General features: G+C 46.1%; 1 protein-coding gene across 1 annotated transcript; it reads left to right on the top strand.

Annotated features, from left to right (window-relative positions):
• Positions 1-12,347: 12,347 nt before the first annotated feature.
• On the top strand, positions 12,348-19,992 carry LOC142843423 (keratin, type II cytoskeletal 2 oral-like). Its single transcript, XM_075960732.1, has 9 exons — positions 12,348-12,872; positions 13,777-13,997; positions 15,087-15,147; positions 15,519-15,614; positions 16,085-16,249; positions 16,353-16,478; positions 17,057-17,277; positions 18,747-18,781; positions 19,204-19,992. The coding sequence occupies exons 1-9, from the start codon at positions 12,348-12,350 to the stop codon at positions 19,551-19,553; spliced, it is 1,800 nt and encodes a 599-aa protein (XP_075816847.1). The 3' UTR covers positions 19,554-19,992.

Genomic DNA, 19,992 nt, shown 5'->3' with positions numbered 1-19,992 from the left:
GCCCCGTGTTGAGCTGAAGGACAATGCTGCAGCCGAGCTGAAGAGACCCTTCTGGGCTGGAGAGCAGTCTGTTGTTTGTTTGTTTGTGTATATACACGTGTCTTTATCTTGGCTGAATCCTGCTTGTATGGCCCTTGCAGCCGGAAACTTTACTATGTAATCCAGGCTGACCTCAACATCACTGCAGAGCCCAGGGACCTCTAAATTTTCAGGCAATCTTCCTGCCTCTACTCCTGATTGCTGGGACTGCAGGTATGAGCAATCACATTCCAGCTCATGAGAACTTTGTTGTAAAGTGGAAATTCCTATTATAATTTAAATAATTTGCGTATTTAATAATTGTTTAATAATTAGTTTGAGATACACATCTGTCACCTGTTATCTAACATCTATCTATCTATCTATCTATCTATCTATCTATCTATCTATCTATCTATCTATCATCTATCTATCATCTATCTATCTATCTATCTATCTATCTATCTATCATCTATCTATCTATCTATCTATCTATCTCTCTATCTCTCTATCTATCTATCATCTATCTATCTATCATCTATCTATCTATCTATCTATCTATCTATCTATCTATCTATCTATCGTCTATCTATCATCTATCTATCTATCTATCTATCTATCTATCTATCTATCTATCTATCATCTATCTATCATCTATCTATCTATCTATCATCTATCTATCTATCTATCTATCATCTATCTATCTATCTATCTATCTATCTATCTATCTATCTATCTATCATCTATCTATCATCTATCATCTATCTATCTATCTATCTATCTATCTATCTATCTATCTATCATCTATCAATCATCTATCATCTATCTATCTATCTATCTATCTATCTATCTATCTATCTATCTATCTATCATCTATCTATCTATTATCTATCTATCTATCTATCTATCTATCTATCTATCTATCTATCTATCTATCATCTATCATCTATCTATCATCTAACTATCTATCTATCATCTATCTATCTATCTATCTATCTATCTATCTATCTATCTATCTATCTATCTATCTATCATCATCATCATCATCATCTGTGTGCACCTGCATGACTCTATGTGTAACACCTGTGTACAGGCCAGAAGAGGGTATTGGATCCCTTGGAAATGGATTTCTAGGTAGTTGTGAGCTGCCTGACTTGGAACTGAACCTAGGTCCTCTGCAAGAGCTTCAAGTGGTGTAACTGCTGAGCCGTCTCTCCAGGCCTTGGAAGTGCTCTTATTTTTTTTTTCTTTAAATTCTGGACAAAGTCATATGAAATAAACTACACAACTGCAAAGCCCAATGTGAGGACCTTTTCCCTTTTAAAGTTGTATTTATTTTCATTTATGTGTACACATGTGTCTGTGTGAGTGTATTCCATATGTGTGTGGGTTTCATGGAGGCCAGAGGAAAATAGTGGATTGCCTGGAACCACAGTTACAGCTGGTTGATGTGTGTGCTGAAACTAAAGTTGGCACTCAACCCCTAGGTCACCTCCCCAGCCTCAATCCCGTGCAAAGGAGCTGTCGGGGCCATGGGCGGCTACAAAGCACAGTTTTATGCCAGCATGCCTTTTACCAAGAACTTGGTCTCTACCCGCAGTCATTTCCACTCCCTGGAGAACTCAGACATGGCTGCTGAAGTGTCCCTTCACCCCACATGGGGTCGAGTGCTGTCTGTCTGTCTACACTCTCACACGTGATGTTGCCGTTTCCGTGATGTGCTACGCTACCTCTCTTGCCTGTCTCCACGCCGGAGTGGAGGGTGCTTGGAGGGGCCTGGCTCACCTCAAACCCCTCACCGACCAGTACAGAACTTGATAGGCAAGCCCTAAGGACTCTCCAGGCCAGTGAGATGCTGAAAGGGTCGGTGGACTCTTCAAATTGTCCTGTTGTCCAGACATGTGCTGAAAACAGCAGATGACCTGGTTGGCCTTTGTGGGTGGCGGACATTCCTGCTGTCACCTCACTTAGTCCCTATGGGTGTTACAGGAGGCAGGTGGTAATTACCTCATTCTTTACACTGGGGCTTAGGGGGACAGCAACGTGACTTGATGGGAAGTGGCAGAGCTGGGTCCTAAATCCTACCCTTGTAACTGCTCTGCTATGTTGCTAAACAGGCTGGCTGAGTCCTTCTGGGGTCGCCTGGTGTGTTCTGTGGTTCTGGAATGTGGGGCTCACATATCTTAGAAGTGTTGAGTAGCCATAAATCTCTAGCAGGAGATTAACACAGGCATCGGGGATGGGGATAGGTGGGTGGGCTGGGGTGGGTAGTGGGCACGTTTGTGCATCTCTCTCTCTCTCTCTCTCTCTCTCTCTCTCTCTCTCTGTGTGTGTGTGTGTGTGTGTGTACACATTCATGAGGGTTAAAACATTTTCATGAGCACAGGCTGATGCTTCAAAACAAATCTAGTCATCATGTTCTACGACTGCATTCTTTAGGTGCCCAACTTTTGACCCAGAGAGGATGTGTTTTGACTTGCTGAAGTCCACACAGACATAAAAAGATTCTGTGGATTCATATCTGGCCTCGGAACTAGATAGTTTGGTTAAATTCTTGGGTTAGCAAGCTAATTAACCTCATATCTTTTTCTGTAAAATGAGATTAAAATTATGACCTTGCAGAGTTTTGTGATAAATAGAAATTATCTTGTAAATAACCAAAGGCAATAATACTTTGTATGCAGCAGGCATTTGATCCATTTATATATTCTTTTAAAAATATATATTTTTATTTTATGTGTATGAGTGGTTTTTGCCTGTACACATATAAATGTACCATGTGTGTCTAGAGCTCTTGGTCAGATGCGGCACTGGACCCCGGGCACTGGAGGCACAGGCGGTTGTGAGCTACACATGGGTGCTAGGAACTGAACCTGGGTCTTCTGCAAGAGCAACAAATGCTCTTAACTGCAGAGCCATCTCTCCAGCCTCAGTTATATATTTTTTCACAGACACATGGTAAAAATAAAGATTTGGTTTTCCTTTCCTTTTGTGACAGAGATTCATGTAGCCTAGATTGCTCTGAAATCACCATATAACTGAGGATTACTAGAACTCTGTATTTTCTTGCTCACTACCTCCCCAGTGCTGGGGTCACAGGTCACAGATGTGTGACACCATAAGATTTTAGGCAGTGATGGGATTCAACTCAGGCAAACATTCTATGAGTTACAAGTCCAGTTCCAGGAGTAAAGATTCAAAAAGAAAAATTATTTTTACTAAGCCATTATCCTCTTGCCTCTGGAATGTGTGCAGTGCTCAATACACCCATACTCAGGTAACTTGTGAGGGAAAGAAGCTGGTTCGCTGGGCATGGAAGCAAGTCTAGAAGACAATGTCCCCTCTCCCAACAAAGTTTATCCTCAGTGTTAGGGACATCTATTAGGGGTTAATTACAATTGGTATAGGATTGGGTTTGGGGTGGAATTATGTAGGTTCTTTAAAAAAAAAGGAAATTGGATGGGATAATAGGTAGATTAGTGTGAGCTTATTCATACCACTAATAATAGTGAGTAACAGAGTGAATAGTGAGCTATTATTTATAGACAATTTATTTTGGTATAGATTCTTGTATATTGATACAAATTTAAATTGTTTGTTATATTGAATATGCTCCTATTTCTGTTCAAAATATTTGTACATCTATGCAAAGTTATTTTGTCATATTGTATGTATGCTTGTTTCGACATCTGCTTAAGATATTTTGTATTTTGGTGCAATCTTAGGATATATTTATCATATTGCAATATATATTTCTACCTCTGATCCAGATACTTACACATTGTTTACATTTTGAGGTCATTGTCCTCATTTGCTGCACAGGTGTTTAAAGATTGTTTAATATTTGAATATAAAGCCTTAGTCTTTAAGCTACATAGGTACTAAAAATTATTGGTCAATAGTCATCCATGTTTGTTATACTTAGAGTTAAACTAATCAAGTTCTTTAGATACATAGAGATTGTATTCTTCATACATAGAACTTCAAAGAACTGAGAAATATGGCATTCAAATAAAATTAATTTAGGGTTCTGTTGACGTGAGACATGATTGCTCCTGGCAGCACTGATCTATTCCCAAAAAAATGTTGGGCACCAAAAGACACTCCACTTGGAGCTTGTTTTCTTCTTGGCAAAACTGGCCTTTGGGCAAAGAACTGCCCATGCCTCGACCACTGACAAAATGCACAGTGTCTGGAGTGGACAAGTGGAATACAAGAAAAAAAAAGACTGCCAAACCTTGCCAAGACAGGGTAAGACAGTTTTAAAATTTTTCCTGTCTCTGATAATAGTCTGTCAGTTACTCTAGACCTTAGCTAAAGTTGGTTGCTCCAATGTTGCAAATGAGACTTTAGGTGATTGCCCAGGTAGCAGGTTGTATCTGTCATTTATTGCACCTTTTGGAAGTTGCTTGATTGAGCTTCCTGTTTACTCAAGTAATATTGTTTCCCTTCTCATGTCTTTAATGGGGTTAAAGACTAGATAGTCAAAGTTACATTCCTCTCATGACTTAGCCAAGCCATTTCTTTTTTTTTCAGTTAAAACATCTTTATTTTTGCAATTATTCATTCCATAAAAAAGCAATAGAAATGCAAATATTGACAAGTTTACAACTGAATACATGAACAGAGTATCTGTACACATTATCATTTACAGCAATATTACATGGTAAATTTACTGATCATAAAAAAAAATTCTTCCTCAACTCTCAGAGCACATGCTAAGATCCTACATCACACTAGTGCTTTTCCAAGTTCCAAATTAACACTATATAACTTACATAAAGCCCACTAATATAACAGCTTAACATTTATGTTCAGAGCGCTATGAGAGAAAACTACATTCACATTGATAAAAGACCAGAAAATAAGTTTTTACAAAGTCACTGGAGCTGCCTGACTGAGAGAATACTTCATCACTTACCTATAAAGACAGCTGACTCGATATTGGTCCCATAAACACAAGGTTAAAATTTACTGTTAACCCATCAAAAAATGGCAACTTATGTCTCAAGTTCTTGTGGAAAACAAGTATCCCGTTGTCTAACTTGGGGACGGGGGGAGATAATAGGGTTCAGTCTTCACCAAATTTAGCTTCATTTACAATTTAAAACATGTGTAACACTCACCATACATAAAAATAAGGCAATAAAAACAATTTATCATGAGAAAACAAACTCTTTAACAGAGAAAACAAATACAAATGCACAGAGTTCATGAGATGGCTCAGCCGTTAAAGGCTAGGCTCACAACCATAAATAGCCAAGCCATTTCTAATACAAGACTTAGACTCCTTAGGATAGTATAACTATTAAAACATTTAACGTATGTTTCTTGCTTGATATTGTTTATTTTGGTTGTAATTCTAATTTTATACTTGATATTTGTTCTTATTGTATATAGTTTTGTATTAGACTTTTTATTTTAAACAAAGGGGGAGGTGCTGTGGGAACTCCTTCAGCCAATAGCCTTTAAGATACTGGTCCACTCTGGGCTTGGTCAAATGTGCTATATTCAGATGTAAAGATGTTTGTAGCACTTTGGCTGCTGGATTCGGTTCCTGTTCCCTGCTCATGCAGAGGATTGTGATCTGTGAGTCTACCCCTAAATAAAGAACCCTTTGTTATACTCCGTTCTGGGCTAGTGTGGCACTGCTTTATTATAACTGACAACACGGAAGAATATCGCTCCCATGATAGACACCATGATTTCTTGCAACTTATTGCAAAAATCATCTTAGAGTTGAAGGTGTTTCTCTCTCTCTCTCTCTCTCTCTCTTGCTCTCTCTCTCTATCCTTGAAATAGGTATCTAGGTATCCAGGCACTGCTGTGTAGCCCCAGGCTTTCCTAGAACACTTTGTAGTTTAGGGAGACTTTGAACCCCTGATTCTTCGTCTTTGTCTTCCCAGTGCTAGGATTATAGGCACATTCTACCATGTCCAACTCATAGATTTCAGTGTTTCATTGACCCTAAACTGAGCTGCTTTCAGAATTCTTCTTTACTCTTTGGCCTGACAACTGACAGTTTCTAGGAAGGCCTATAATTATAATCACAATGCCTGCCATATATTTTGAGCACCCGCCCTGTGTAAAGGTTTTTTGCTATTGCCTTTAACAGTCCCACTGTAATTTTAGGAGGATGCGATGCCAACTCCTATTCAATAGATGGTAAATTGAGATCTGGGGGCAAAATAATTTGCCATGTGCCACACAAACAGAAGCTAGCAAGGCTGGGACTTGAACTCAGACCTTTCTACTCCCAAGACTTCCATGTTTCCCATTTCTTTGAGATATAAGAAAAAATATGGAGGAGATGCAATCAGTTGAGTTCCAGAAAATGCAGCATGCTTATAGCTTTTGAAAAGACCCAACAAAATGTATCATTGGGGAGAAAAAAAAACAAGAATAGAGCTAGTCCTAAGAGATTCAATCCATTTTCCATGCCCCAGGTCTTTCTGCCTGCTTTTTAAGTCCAGGCCTTGGTGGCTGTAAGCTTCCTGCCCTGTCTTAAAGCAAGCTTTTCTGTCCTGGGACACAATCATTGTTGTTGACCTCATTCCCTTACCTGGCATTTGTTGTGGGATATTTGATCATGCTGTGTGAAGATGTGTCTCTGTCCTTCCTTGCCTGCCTATTGCACCTTCTGATTGGTTTAATTATGAACTGAATGGCCAACAATTAGGCAGGAGAGGATAGGCAAGACTTCTGGGGAGAAAGAGGAACTTGGAGGAAGAATCAAAGAGGTGGAATTTACCAGCGAGACACAGAGGAAGTAGGATGTACAATAAGGAGGAGAGGTAATGAGCCAAGTGACAGAACATAGATGAATATGGAAAGATTAATAAGTTTTAAGAGCTACTTGGGAACAAGCCTAAGCTAAGGTCAAGTTTTCAAACTTAATAAGAAGTCTCTGTGTCTAAAGAAAGTCTGACTATATTTGGTGCCCCATATTGGGTGCCAAAATGTTGTTTTTCCTCGGGCACAGTGGCTGTACCTGGATCTATTGCTCTTCAGTCAGCAACGTGGCTCTGCTGCTACCGGCATGTTTCTCAGGCAGTGGCCTGCTGAGACTTCTATGTCCCACTGGATCTGCCTCCTGATGCTGCCACCAAGTGTAGTTTTCAACTAAATCTCTATTGTTCCATTTATCAGCAAGATTCAGTAGCTAGAGATAGGGGTGAAAACCTGATAGCTGAGAGCTTGAGGAGCAACTAGCTGACCTTCCCTCTTCACTGGTATCTCAGAAAGGGGGCATCCTTCTGCTCCACCAAACCAAAAATCCTGCCACACTCAAAATCCTTCCCTACTACTTCCTGTGCATCTCTTTAGCCATCTTCCAGACTCCCTCTGACTTTTTATGATTACTTTCTGTCAACTAGTTGCTGGCCCCACCTCCTGATGCAAGGTTGAGTTTACTTAACACAAACACAAACTCAGAGTTTAAAGTGTGATAGGATATCCCACAACAGGCATTGGTCTTGCCAACCTTATCCATCTTGGATGGGTGTTGACTAGTGCTTCCCTGAGAATACTATACTAATGTGACTCATGACTAAGCTCTGATTAAATAAAGGTTGGAGGATTGTTTCCCAATGAACCTCTAAGGGTGTCTTAATAGGTGAATGGGCTAATAGGCATTATTGTAATTCCAAGGAACTACAGAATTTTCATTTCCTAAATTTGTCTGACCATAAAACCTCTTAACAAAGGCCATGGTAGGGAATCAAATTCTGTCCTCAACAAGCCCTTGGAGAGATCTAAGAATCAGACAGAGGTTGGGTGTGATCAAGTGTGAGACCATAATTTATCTAAATCATAAGTGCCGCCAGCTGAGACTTAGTAATAAAGTGATTGATTGTACTTAGGCACGTGCTTCTTCATCAAGCTCCACTTGATCCTGAGCTTGCTCTGTGTTTGCATAGACACGTGCTTCTTCATCAAGCTTTAGATGAACCTGAGCTTGATCTGTGTTTGCATAGACACATGCCTCTTCATCAAGCTCTACTTGAACCTGAGCTTGCTCTGTGTTAGCTTTCTTTTTTACTAGTTGTTGGTTAAATGTTTTCAGTAGTGATAGTTTTTGTTTCAATGTGGTATCAAGGAGAGAAAAAATGTTAATTTTTATTCAGAGGTAGTATTCCCAGAGTGACAGTTTCATTTATCCCTCCTTGCCTCCCTCTCTCCCTCCTACCCTCCTATCCCCCCCCCTCTCTGCCCTTTTTCTTCTCCTCCTCTAGAACAAAACAGTGACTCTTCTGAAATGGATCCATGGCTCTACACATGTTAAAAATAACACTTTCCCCCTCAGCAGGCCCTGGGGTGGAAAGGGCTGCCTGCTCACCTGGACCTAGAGCTGATGACTCCCATCTTCCTCTTTATTCCTCCACCCACAATTATCCTGGCACCTCTTAAGCCTCTTCATTGCTGGGGAATACCAGAGAACAATCTGGTTAAAGTAACTACCCGGGAACAATTCCCCGTCTTTTGTGGGTGGAGAGTAAAAGTCCAGAGTGCTGGGCTGCATAACAATCTTCCTACAGAAGATTTCGGCACGTGAGGGATTAGAACTCAGGCTGGCGGCAGTAGCCAAGTCGTGCAGGCACTCCTCTACCAGATCCTCCAGCAAACAAAGTGTGGCAACTCTGGATAGTCTTGGCAACTTCCTCGAGCTGTTGGAAAAACAATCCCAACTTGCCAGGCAAGGTGGTAATGCACTGGCCAGCTCAAGAAGCACGAACCGGGAGATCCCAGGTCAACACAGGCCCTTGTGATCTGCCCAGTGTCTCCCTTTGCTGACACTTATTGCTTTGGTGCCGGATCCCAGGGAAGGGGAGGGAATCGGGTGCTCACCTGGGGCTTTTGGGGAAGATGGCTTAGTTTTCCTTCCAGGCAGGGCACTAGATCTTCTCCTCTCAATTTCAATAAAACCTCACTGGAGAGGCAGGGCTTGGCATCCAGCGGGTGGGCGAAGTGTCTCAAAGGGGAGCTAACACAGTCCCCTTGTGTTTCCAGGGGGACTGTGCAGGTGCAGGAGACTGAGGCAGGAGGATGGTAACTGCAGAGGCTGCCTGGGCTGCAGAGTGAATTCAGTAACCTGGGGCAATTGGATGAGACACTGTCCCAAAATTCTCAATGATCTTAGTTCAGTTGTCTGTAGAAGCCTTGGTTCTGTTTCCAGCCCCCACCCTTAAATCCAAACATTTATTGCTGGAAACTATGTATTATCAACTGCAAAACAATCTCTCCACTGGGATAGATGTTTCCTTTTATAAATAAGGAAAGAAATGTCCAAGGCCATTATGGCGTGAGAGGTTGAGGGAGGATTTGAACTCAGCTCCCATAGACTTTCTTCCAATTAGGTGGCATTTTATCCTTTCCAAGGTATTTTTTTTTAATTTTTTTTTTTTTTTGGTTTTTCGAGACAGGGTTTCTCTGTGGTTTTGGAGCCTGTCCTGAAACTAGCTCTTGTAGACCAGGCTGGTCTCGAACTCACAGAGATCCGCCTGCCTCTGCCTCCCAAGTGCTGGGATTAAAGGCGTGCGCCACCACCGCCCGGGTCCAAGGTATTTTTAGTTCTGTTACATGCTGTGCTTCTGGAGCTGGTCTCTTCCATCCCAGTAGGCCTTCATTTTACAGTTGACAAAACTGGACCACAAAGGCAAATTTCCTTAGATCAAGGAGCCAACAAGAGATAAAGTGGGACCCAGCCAGGCAGATGGTCGCAGGTGAACTGGGGATAATCAGGAGTGAGGGTTGTGGTCAGGTCCCTTGACTTCGGTCCTTCTGCCTCCGACCCATCCTTTGCTCATTCTCAGACCATCATCCCATTGCTACCAGCTGGGATGGAATCCTGCAGATAATCCAGACAGCCCCTAGATGGTGAGCCTAGAGTCTGACCCCCTGCTGCTGCCACACACCGTGTGTGTGATGTGGGTGTGAAGGTGGGAGACAGCAGAGTGCCTGGAAGTTAGAACAGCCTTTCCTCTGTGTAGCTATCCTGCCCTCAAGGGTCCTCGATCCCCGACCCCTGACCCAGATGGAACTAGATCTGAGTCTAGACTTTTAAGATGAAGGTGGCCACCTGATATGGGCTTCAGTGACTAAATATAGGGGTCACGAAAAATTTGTCAATAAAAGGTTTCTGAAAGCATAATGATGAAAAAATTTGTTTAAAACCAAACACTAAATAAGTCTGAGCTGTTCCTGGCAGCGTCCCCTGTGTGGTGTGGACTTCACTACAGTCTAACAGTCTCATTCACCATGCATGCCATTGTATCACACAACACCAGGGCATACACCATGCATGCCATTGTATCACACAGCACCAGGGCATACACCGTGCATGCGACCACGTCACACAGCACCAGGGCATACACCATGCATGCGACCATGTCACACAGCACCAGGGCATACATCGTGCATGCGATCGCGTCACACGGCACCAGGGCACTTTGGTTCAGCTTTGAGACCCTGTGCCTCTCAGTTTGGTGTCCCTCTACTCACAGGGTCTGCCTTTGTAGAGACTTAACTGTTACGGAAGACAAAGACTTCACCACCGTTGCTCCTCAGCCTGCACATGTGAAATGAGTTTATCTTTGGGTTGTATTGTGATAAAATGTTTGATTTTAAAAATTCATGTTTGAATTGTTGGCTTGAGCTTCATGAAGTCCCTTTTGTCAACTTTTGAATTGTGATGAGGGCAGAAATGCCAACAGTCTCTGAAATGGTTATATATATGTATATATGTCTGCCATTTTGTGTTCTTATGTGAGGTGGCAGTCCCAGCATTGATGATTATAAAAATTGAAATACCAGTCAATTCTGAAAATGTTGAAGATGTTTTCTGTTTAACTCTTCATAAATGTGTACATCTACTCACTTGTGTATATAAATAAGCTCATTCATCTCACTAGTATCAAATCTAATCTTCAACACATGGTAAAATTATATATATATACTAAGTAATTGTCTAAAAATCAATTTCTTTATGATTTATTGCTAAAAGTTTGATGTTTATATCTATTGTATGTATCTCTATATCGGGTCATGTAAAAATGTCTCCAGCCAAAAGCAGCCCGCAAGTAGAAAAAGTGCAAGACATTGCAGCCTTGATGAGGGTCTCCGAAGTGCAAGACATTGCAGCCTTGATGAGGGTCTCCGAAGTGATCTGGGTCTGAAGTCTTTACAGGGGTGTTTGTTACACAGACAGACAGCAAACTTCCTCTTCTCATTCTCGCCCAAAGACTGCGTGATCTTGGACTGCAAGTCCTTAGTCAGCTGATCTTTTTGTGGTGTGCTCACCCTGTTGTGCCAGGGGCTGGGAGGCAGAGTGGCAGTAGTCAAGTCCTTCCATGGAGAGCTCAGAGCCTAGAGGGTGCTGGTATCTGAGCAGCTGGGGACAAGACATGTTGGCAGAGGGGAAGATCCTGTTGCCTGGACCTTCATGGCTACTAAGTGCACATAGTCTTATCCCAGGAGGAGTGAGGTAAAGCAGTCTCTGTATTCTGTCCTGTCCTGCTTCTCGATCCAGGAACCACCAGCTATTGGTCTAGGATGGGGGCAGGGCTGCTCTGAGACCTTCTTCTCTCCCTAGCCTCGCACTTTTTGCCTCCGAACCTTAGGCTTCCATTCCCCAGGGACCAGACACTGGCTCTATTTTCATTCCCTTTTCACAACCGCCATCTTTCTCCTTAAACTCTGGGTCTGCTCAGATGGAAGCCTCTGATCACAGAGGGAGTGATGCGTTTCTTCCTGCCAGCCCCCCTCTAAGTGCTTTTGGAACAGGATACAGGCGACATGCCATGGGAAGAGAGTGTCTAGCAATGAGAAAAAACAGCTTGGGCACCATGGGAGTGCCACAGGAACTGGCTCACAACAAATCATCCATTGAATTTAGCTCTGGCACCCCGTTCCCTGGGAGAGGCTGACAGGGTTATGGAGGTCAAGGGCTCCTAATCCCTTGGGGTCTAGGGCCAGGTCACCCTGATTGTGATGGGTTCTGCTGAACTCTCTAAAACTCTGAAGAAAATTACTTGTCAGGAGGGAGGAGCGAGCTGCCTTCTGTCAACTGGGGCAAGTTTGGGTGATTAAGCTAAGAAAGCAAAACCATTTTGGCCCAGGGGATTAACTTTGAGGTGTGCTGGGAACCAAGAAGTAACTTATTGCCTGTGAGGCAAACCAAACCCGAAATGACTCCCCAGTAATTGCTTGCCTTTCCGTGTGCCAAGCCGAGCAGCCTGGGATATAAAGGAGAGCTTCTGCTGTCATCCCCATCCTCCCCACAGACCTTCGCTCTGCTAAGTGGTTGCTAGCTCACCGCCACACTCCTCGCCATGAGCAGACAAGCCTGCAAGCAGTCCTTCGGCCAGGGCTTCTCTGGCCACTCGGCTGTGGTATCCGGCAGCAGCAGGAGGAGCTGCGTGGCCCGCACTGGGGCAGCCAGCGGAGGAGCTTGTGGGTTCCGGAGCGGAGCAGTTAGCTTTGGCAGTCAGAGCCTCTATAACCTGGGTGGCAGCAGAAGTATCTCTATTAGTGTGGTGGCTGGTGGCTCCCAGACTGGTGGCCTCGGTGGAGGGCGTGGCAGCTCTGGCAGTGGCTATGGAGGTGGCTTTGGTGGCAGTAGAGGGATAGGAGGTGGCTTTGGAGGAGCTTCTGGATTTGGAGGAGCTAGTGGCTTTAGTAGGCTAGGTGGCTTTGGCCCCAGTGGCTGCCCTGGAGGGATCCAGGAAGTGACCATCAACCAGAGCCTCCTGCAGCCCCTCAATGTGGAGATCGACCCCCAGATTGGGCAAGTGAAGGCCCAGGAGCGTGAACAGATCAAGACCCTCAACAACAAGTTTGCCTCCTTCATTGACAAGGTGAGCCCAGAGCCCAGAGGCAGTGTGTGTGGGGGTGTTTGTGGAACTAGAAGATGGTACACAAAGCTGCCAGCAGGAAGCCTGGCACTCGGGCTGGCTACCTTATGCTTCCAGGACAGCGAGCACACGTTCCTTGTTCTTTGTGTCCTCATTCCAGCGGTGGAAGGAGGGAAGGACTCCTGGTTTTATTTTCCCTCTAGTGACGAGATGAGGACCAGCATGGTGAGGGATCAAGTATGTTTTTAGTGCTGAAGAATTTGCCACAAGTCCAGAACAGTTTACCTTCTTTTGGGCAGTCAATTGCCTGATACTAGCTAGCAGCTAACTAACTCTGTACAAATCCGGGGACTGCTTCTCATATCCTCAGCAGCACCATATCTGCCTAGTGAGAATGTGCTTCTGCCAATGGTAAGCTGGACTGTCAATGATGGGGCAGAGCAGGGCATGCTGGGTCCAAGGCAGAGATGAGCCTTGGTCAGCTGCACGATGAATTTCTGAGGATCCATTGGCTGTTTTTACTACCTTCATGGAGAAGAGAGAAGCTGATAGTGAAAGCTACATAAAAATCACTGTAGCCGTGCTGGCCTCCTTTGGCTGTATTTTGAAGGGTCCCGAGAGACTGAGAGTCGTCATGGGTTTGGCTCTTTGCTTTGCTATTCCGTATGCATCTCACTTATGGTGATTTAATGGTGCTCAGGTGGCTGTAGGAATTAAGGGACACAGGATATATGAGAACAGGTTTGCAAATCATTCTATAAACACCTGCTCTCCCCTTTCTACCCCACATCTTCTCCAAATTCTGAAACACAGAGGTCACTGTGGGTTAAGGAGTTGGGTCTATTCCCCATCTTCCTTAACCTTTGGGGTGGACTGAGGGGCTCCTTCCTTTCTTCTCTTGATGCAGGTGCGCTTCTTGGAGCAGCAGAACAAGATCCTGGAGACCAAGTGGGAGCTGCTCCGGCAGCAGACCACAGGTGCCGGCTCAGGGCCCCAGAGCCTGGAACCTTTATTTGAATCCTACATCAGCTGCTTGCGCAAGCAGTTGGATTCCCTCCTCGGGGAGAAGGGAAGCCTGGACGGAGAACTGAGGAGCATGCAAGACCTGATGGAAGACTTCAAAAAGAGGTCAGGGTCCCCGTGGAGGAGCTTCCTCACTCGGGATTCAAACACCTTCAGTCAACACTCTTTGCTGGGTTTGTGGAGTGAAGTCCGTCCAGGTTGAAGCTGGCAGAGTAGGAACTCATGCTTATGGGACTGATCCTTACACAGTTTCAGTTTCTGGCAGGTTCCCCTCCTACATCCTACACGGGGGTTCTCATGGAGGAGCGGCATCTGTACACAGGAGTCACCTAGGAAGTCATGAAAAGGGCATATCCCTGTGTTCCAGTTGCTGCTATTCTGAAACAGTGGGTGTGGGCAGTGCTGGGTCTGAGAGATCCCTAGCCCCGGTCCAGGGCTGGATTGTGCAAATTCATTCTAGTCTTTTCTATATTTGGTCTTCTGCATTTGGAACTTCACTCTGCCTCCTTCTTAAGGTTCCAAATTTGAGTTCTGTGAGAAGTGAACAGGGCCTCCCAGGTGGGAGGGAGCTCTAGGCATCACTAGGAGTCAGGGCTCACATAGAGGGGTACATTTGCTTCTGGGAGCCCCTGCTCTTTCACCATTAACTCACTGAAGTTGTTCAAAGAGCTCGGGCACACAGGTGGTCTCTTGATCCACTCTCAGGGGCTTCATATTGAACTTGGAGAGGGCAAGGCAGCCCTTGAGCCCTGAGAAGTCTCCAGACAGTATGTGATTTTCCTGTCTTGGCAAAATGATGACGTAGCACCCTTGTTAAAAAATTCTGAAGAATTTCAGGACGATGGTAGCAGAGCTTTGCCAGCAGAGTGAGGAAACTGTGGCTCTGTGTGATCATACAGGGCATGTGCCCACACGCACGAGTCTTGTCTCTGGGTGGAAAGGTCCTGGAGGAGCACAGAGGTCCTTGCCTTTCCCACTTCCGTGTTTTATGTATATGGGGGTTTTGTCTGCATGGACATCTGCACACCAGAAGAGGGCACTGGATCACGTGACTCTACAGTTACAGATGGTTTGAGCCACCCTGTTGGTGTTGGGAATCGAACTCAGGACCTCAGGAAGAGCAGCCAGTGTGCTTAACTGCTAAGGCATCTCTCCAGTTCTGAAATGTCTCAACCTGTGGTTCCTCCTGTCCAGGTATGAAGAGGAAGTCAACAGGCGCACTGCCGCTGAGAATGAGTTTGTGGGGGTGAAGAAGGTGAGTGAGTGTTGGAGTGGACCCAGAATCCCTGTGTCTCCCACAGAGGGAGCAGAGCACTCCTGTGGATGGGGCTCACTTCTTTCCACATCCTTTGGAAACGTTTAAAGGGAGCTGTTCAGTTTAAACCCAACTGTAACTGACAAGCTAGTTAGTAATGTTACTAATAATGAACATCTCTTGCGTAGCATTAATAATCAAGAATATTTTTTAGCCCACACACGTTTTGTACTTTGTTTCTGTTCCCTTTAAAAGGTAAAGTGAGAAGTTAGATCTAGAAGGGCTAGGAGGGGGACAAGTGCGAGAGAGGCGGGCACAGAGAGAGGCTTGAGTAGAAGGGGACAGAGGCCATTCTCTGGTTTCTCTTTCAGGATGTGGACGGTGCTTACTTGAGCAAGGTGGAGCTGCAGGCTAAAGTGAACAGTCTGACAGACGAAATTGATTTCCTGAGGACCCTCTATGACATGGTGATTCTTCAGTTTGCTGCTTAGAGACTGGACTGGCCACCAGCAGTTTCACAAGCACAATTCTAGGGGGCAAGTCTAGAGGCAGCCCACCCTCAAAGCCAGCCACGAGGCTCCCGACTCAGCCCTGGTCCACCCTGGAAATGCCCACGTTTGTTCCTCCTGCCTTCAGGGTCAGGGCCCCTCTTCCCTGAGCTTCATAGTCCCGGATCACAGTCAGCTCCTAACACCCCTCCGCCCTGTGCTCCAAGGAGAAGCGGCCCTTGGTTTCTCGGGCTGATGTTTCCAGGTTGATACATTTTTGCAACTTGCCCTTTGTAGCTTTGTTGCTGGCATCCTGTAGGCTCCAGACAGACCTGAAATAAAAGCTTTATTTTTTTCTACTACCCCATTATTTAGCATTCGTGGGCATCTCTGCTAGTAGAGAAGTCCTAGTACCAACTGGGACCTGTGACCATCCATGTTCCCCATAGGAGCTGTCCCAGATGCAGAGCCATGTGAGTGACACATCTGTGGTCCTGTCCATGGACAACAACCGCTTCCTGGACCTGGACAGCATCATCTCTGAGGTCAAGGCGCAGTATGAGGACATTGCCCAGAGGAGTAAGGCTGAGGCTGAGGCGCTGTACCAGACCAAGGTGGGACCCTTCCCTTCACCCCTAAGGTCATTAAATTCTGATCAGTCTCATGAAAAATCTGATGACACTTTGCAAAGCCCTGCTGATCCATCTCCTCCGTCAGCTTGGGGAACTGCAGACCACAGCCGGCAGGCACGGGGATGACCTGAGGAGCACCAAGAGCGAGATCATGGATCTCAACAGGATGATCCAGAGACTCCAGGCGGAGATTGAGAACGTCAAGAAGCAGGTGTGGCAGCAGCGGAGCTCTTCTGCCCCGTTTTCTTCATTCTTTGGTGAAGTCACAGCCTAGGGAGCCTATGCTGTCCAGCTATTTCCCCCGGAGGCTGAGCTCCTTGGAATCCCAGAACCCAGCAAGAGGGAGGGTTGTAATTCTGACTGGCATAGCTAATCTGACCACTGCAGTGATGGCCTTAAAGTAGTCTGACGGCCGGATGGAAGACTGTTGTTGTTTTTTAAGTCACACTTTGTACAACCCCAATGGCTACTTTGTATCATTGGAATGAAGTGGTCAGAGAAGGGAATTTTTTTTTTTTTTAGCAGTCTTGCAAAAGAGATCTAAGGCTAACCAGATTGCTGTTACCTTTGCCAGCTCAGGGAAGCGGATGTGTTTCTTTTCATGAGTCTCGGGTTGATTTCAGTGGGCCCAGGATGAATTAGTCAAACTGCAACATTATCCTGACTTGTGAGCTCTTGCCACTGGGAAGGGAAGGAGGAGTGAGGATGGGTAACAAGATCCTGTCTTAAGGACAGTCAGGTGTTTGTTTAGTCCTATGCTAATTTAATTTTTTATTCTCTCTTCCCCAGAACACCAACCTACAGACATCCATTGCAGAAGCTGAACAGCGCGGTGAGGTGGCCCTCAAGGATGCTGATGCCAAATTCCAAGACTTGCAGGCTGCCCTGCAGAAGGCCAAGGATGACCTGGCCCGGCTGCTGCGTGACTACCAGGAGCTCATGAATGTCAAGTTGGCCCTGGATGTGGAGATCGCCACCTACCGCAAGCTGCTGGAGGGGGAGGAGAGCAGGTGAGGGGTCAGCATTCTCCAAGCAGGTCCTCCCCCCTCCCCCCGTGCCGAGACAGGGTTTCTTTGTAGTTTTGGAGCCTATCCTGAAACTAGCCGTTGTAGACCAGGCTGGCCTCGAACTCACAGAGATCTGCCTGCCTTGGCCTCCCAAGTGTTGGGATTAAAAGAGTTTGCCACCACTGCCCGGCACCAAGCAGGGTTTATAGTGACCTCAGGTAGTCAAGAAAGGGGAAAAATGCTAATAAAAGGAGAGGACAAGTTGGACAGAAACCAGGGAGTCTCCTGAGCAGCAGAGGAAGTGCATTATCTCACTATCTATGTGCTTCTATTCATCAGTGTGGTCGGAAAAGCACTTTGAAGCTGTGACAGAAGTCACAGACCAGGGCCACCCCCTGGAAGTTTCCCAGATGAAAATTGTCTAGGCCAGGCTGTCTGGTGCAACAATCACCAGCCTCCCTCGATTCCTTTGTCCCTTCCTCCCTTATGCCTTCCTTCCTTCTCTCCCTCTCCCCACCCCACTGTTCTTGCTTTCTTCTATTGAGATGGGGGTCTCACTATGTAGCCTCAGCTGATCCCCATTGCTGAAGCTGAGTCTATAGGGCGAAGTGCCCGATGCATACAATATCCCTGAAAAATAACACCGTACAGTGGCAGGTGAAGGCTTAGAAAGTGGACACCACAGGTAATGACAGTGTCAAGAACTGAGGGGGCATTCTGTTGAATCCTGTCTCATGCATCTTCATTCAGAGCCTTTGCTGTCAGTCGGTCCCCAGTCTGATGGAGGAAGGAGAGCCCAAGGTGGGAATTCTGATGAGTTTCCGTGGGAAACCGTGGAAAGGAGTTAGGTGTCATGAGAGTCATGTGATGAGAAGGGAGTGGCCAGCGTCAACAGGCCCCTGTGTTTAGGGCCACACAAATGCTCCATGTCTGCTCGGGGCTCTATGAACAAGCATCAGGCCCACAGATGGGCATTGTGAGCAGAACAATTTCAAATGCTCCCAGTGCACACCAGGGGTCAGTGTCTCAGATTTCTCCATCAACTGCTGCCCCAAACCCCATGCCACCCTGAGCCTCACTGGGGAAGGCTTCCTGGAAGAGAAACTTGGGTAAATAAAGGCAGGGCTGGAGAAGAGGGGAAGGACATGCCCAGACAGAGAAGTTCATCTTAGCAGCAGAGGAGAGGTCAGAGTGGCCAATCAAGCAAGGGGTGGCAGTTTGCCCGGAACAGCTCTTTAGGGTGGGAAGATGGGGAGATAGAGTGTGGTTGGCAGAGGTCCTGCGAGCCATAACTGGAATCAGCCCCTTTCTGTGGGGGAGAGGGAGATGGTAACAGCCTGGACTCGCCTTTCCCTTCCCAGGGCTTGGCCCCTGGGAGGGCAGATGTGAAGATGTGGTCTGTGAGGTTATGGACCCAGTTCTTTGGCTGTTGGCTCATGGAAGAAGTGATTCTCATTGCCTCTGTCTTTCAGGATGTCTGGAGAATGTCAGAGTGCCGTGAGCATTTGTAAGTAACACATTCAAGAACCTTCCATGGGGCTAATGATGGTTCAGGGCGGCGATCTCTTGCTATGCAAGCATGAGGACCTGAGTTTGAATTCACTTAAAACTTAGGCATAGCTGTGCATGCCTGTACCCTAGTACTGGGATTGGGAGGGTGGATCCTGGGAAGTGGATGGTCACCTCTCCTTGCTATAATGATAAGCTTCAGGCTCACTGAGAGATCCCATCTCAAGGGAATAAGTTGGAGATAGACATCTTTCTTTGGTCTCTGCATGTGGCTACATAGGCACCCGCATTTGTCCCAATGCGTTCAAGGCATCCCTGTGACATGAGCCATCTCTCAGCTGTAACCATGTGCTGTACCCTTCATGTGAGCTGTGATCCAGCTCCCCAGGCTTTTCTCCTAAACTGTCTATTCCTCTGTAGCGGTGGTCAGCAATGTTACCAGCAAGAGCAGCAGCTCTGGAGGCTTCAGAGGGGTCAGCAGCAGCAGCAGTGGCTCCAGAGGTGGCGGCAGCAGCAGCGGTGGCTTCAGAGGGGCCAGTGGCAGCAGCTATGGAGGAGACAGCAGAGGCAGCAGCAGCAGAGGCAGCAAGGAGAGCACTGGGAGCAGGCTCGGCAGTGAAGGCAGCGTCTCTGTAAGCCAGCGAGGAATGGGCTTTAACTCTGGTGGCACCCAGGCCTCCGCTGGTGGCAGCTACAAGTCTTCCAGAGGAGGTGGCGGCAGTGTCCACTTTTCCCAGACCACCAGCTCCAGCCAGCAGCGCTCCAAGTGATCCTCAGATGCAAAACATTCTCACAGTCTGCTCTCTCGCCTCAGCCTGCAACAGTGTTGCTCCCCTGCCTCAGCCTGCAGCTGCACCCATCCCCCATCTACTTGGCACCAATAGGTGCACAGTGCAACCCTGCTTTCACTCAAGTTCCTTGGAGAAGGAGCTCAACTCATCTTTGAGTCTTCTCCTAGGCCAGGGTAACCCAGCTACTATTCTGGCCTGGAGAAGACCCTGTGATGGGCCCCAAATTTGGACGGTAACACCTTCACCTTCCCTAGCCTTCTAGTCTAGCTTGGTCCATTTTGGCTGTCTACTGCTTGCGGATCAAGCTTTCCAAACTGTTAGTTTTCATGAAGCTCTTTGTATACCGGGCACATCTATTCCCTTGATCTCCTGAGCTTCATGTCTTTGCTTCCCTTTCTGAATAAATTGTACTGTGCTT

The sequence above is a fragment of the Microtus pennsylvanicus genome, chromosome 2 (assembly GCF_037038515.1).
Source record: "Microtus pennsylvanicus isolate mMicPen1 chromosome 2, mMicPen1.hap1, whole genome shotgun sequence".
NCBI lineage: Eukaryota > Metazoa > Chordata > Mammalia > Rodentia > Cricetidae > Microtus > Microtus pennsylvanicus.
Note: the sequence above shows the minus strand (reverse complement) of the source record. Positions and strands in the feature narration are given on the sequence as shown.

Bases quoted from the DNA above. Each gene is read 5' to 3' on its own strand.
- LOC142843423 (XM_075960732.1), top strand. From the start codon at position 12,348: ATGAGCAGACAAGCCTGCAAGCAGTCCTTCGGCCAGGGCTTCTCTGGC. The intron at 15,615-16,084 runs GTGATTCTTCAG...TGTTCCCCATAG, and splicing joins TGAGGACCCTCTATGACATG to GAGCTGTCCCAGATGCAGAG. The intron at 16,250-16,352 runs GTGGGACCCTTC...CTCCTCCGTCAG, and splicing joins AGGCGCTGTACCAGACCAAG to CTTGGGGAACTGCAGACCAC.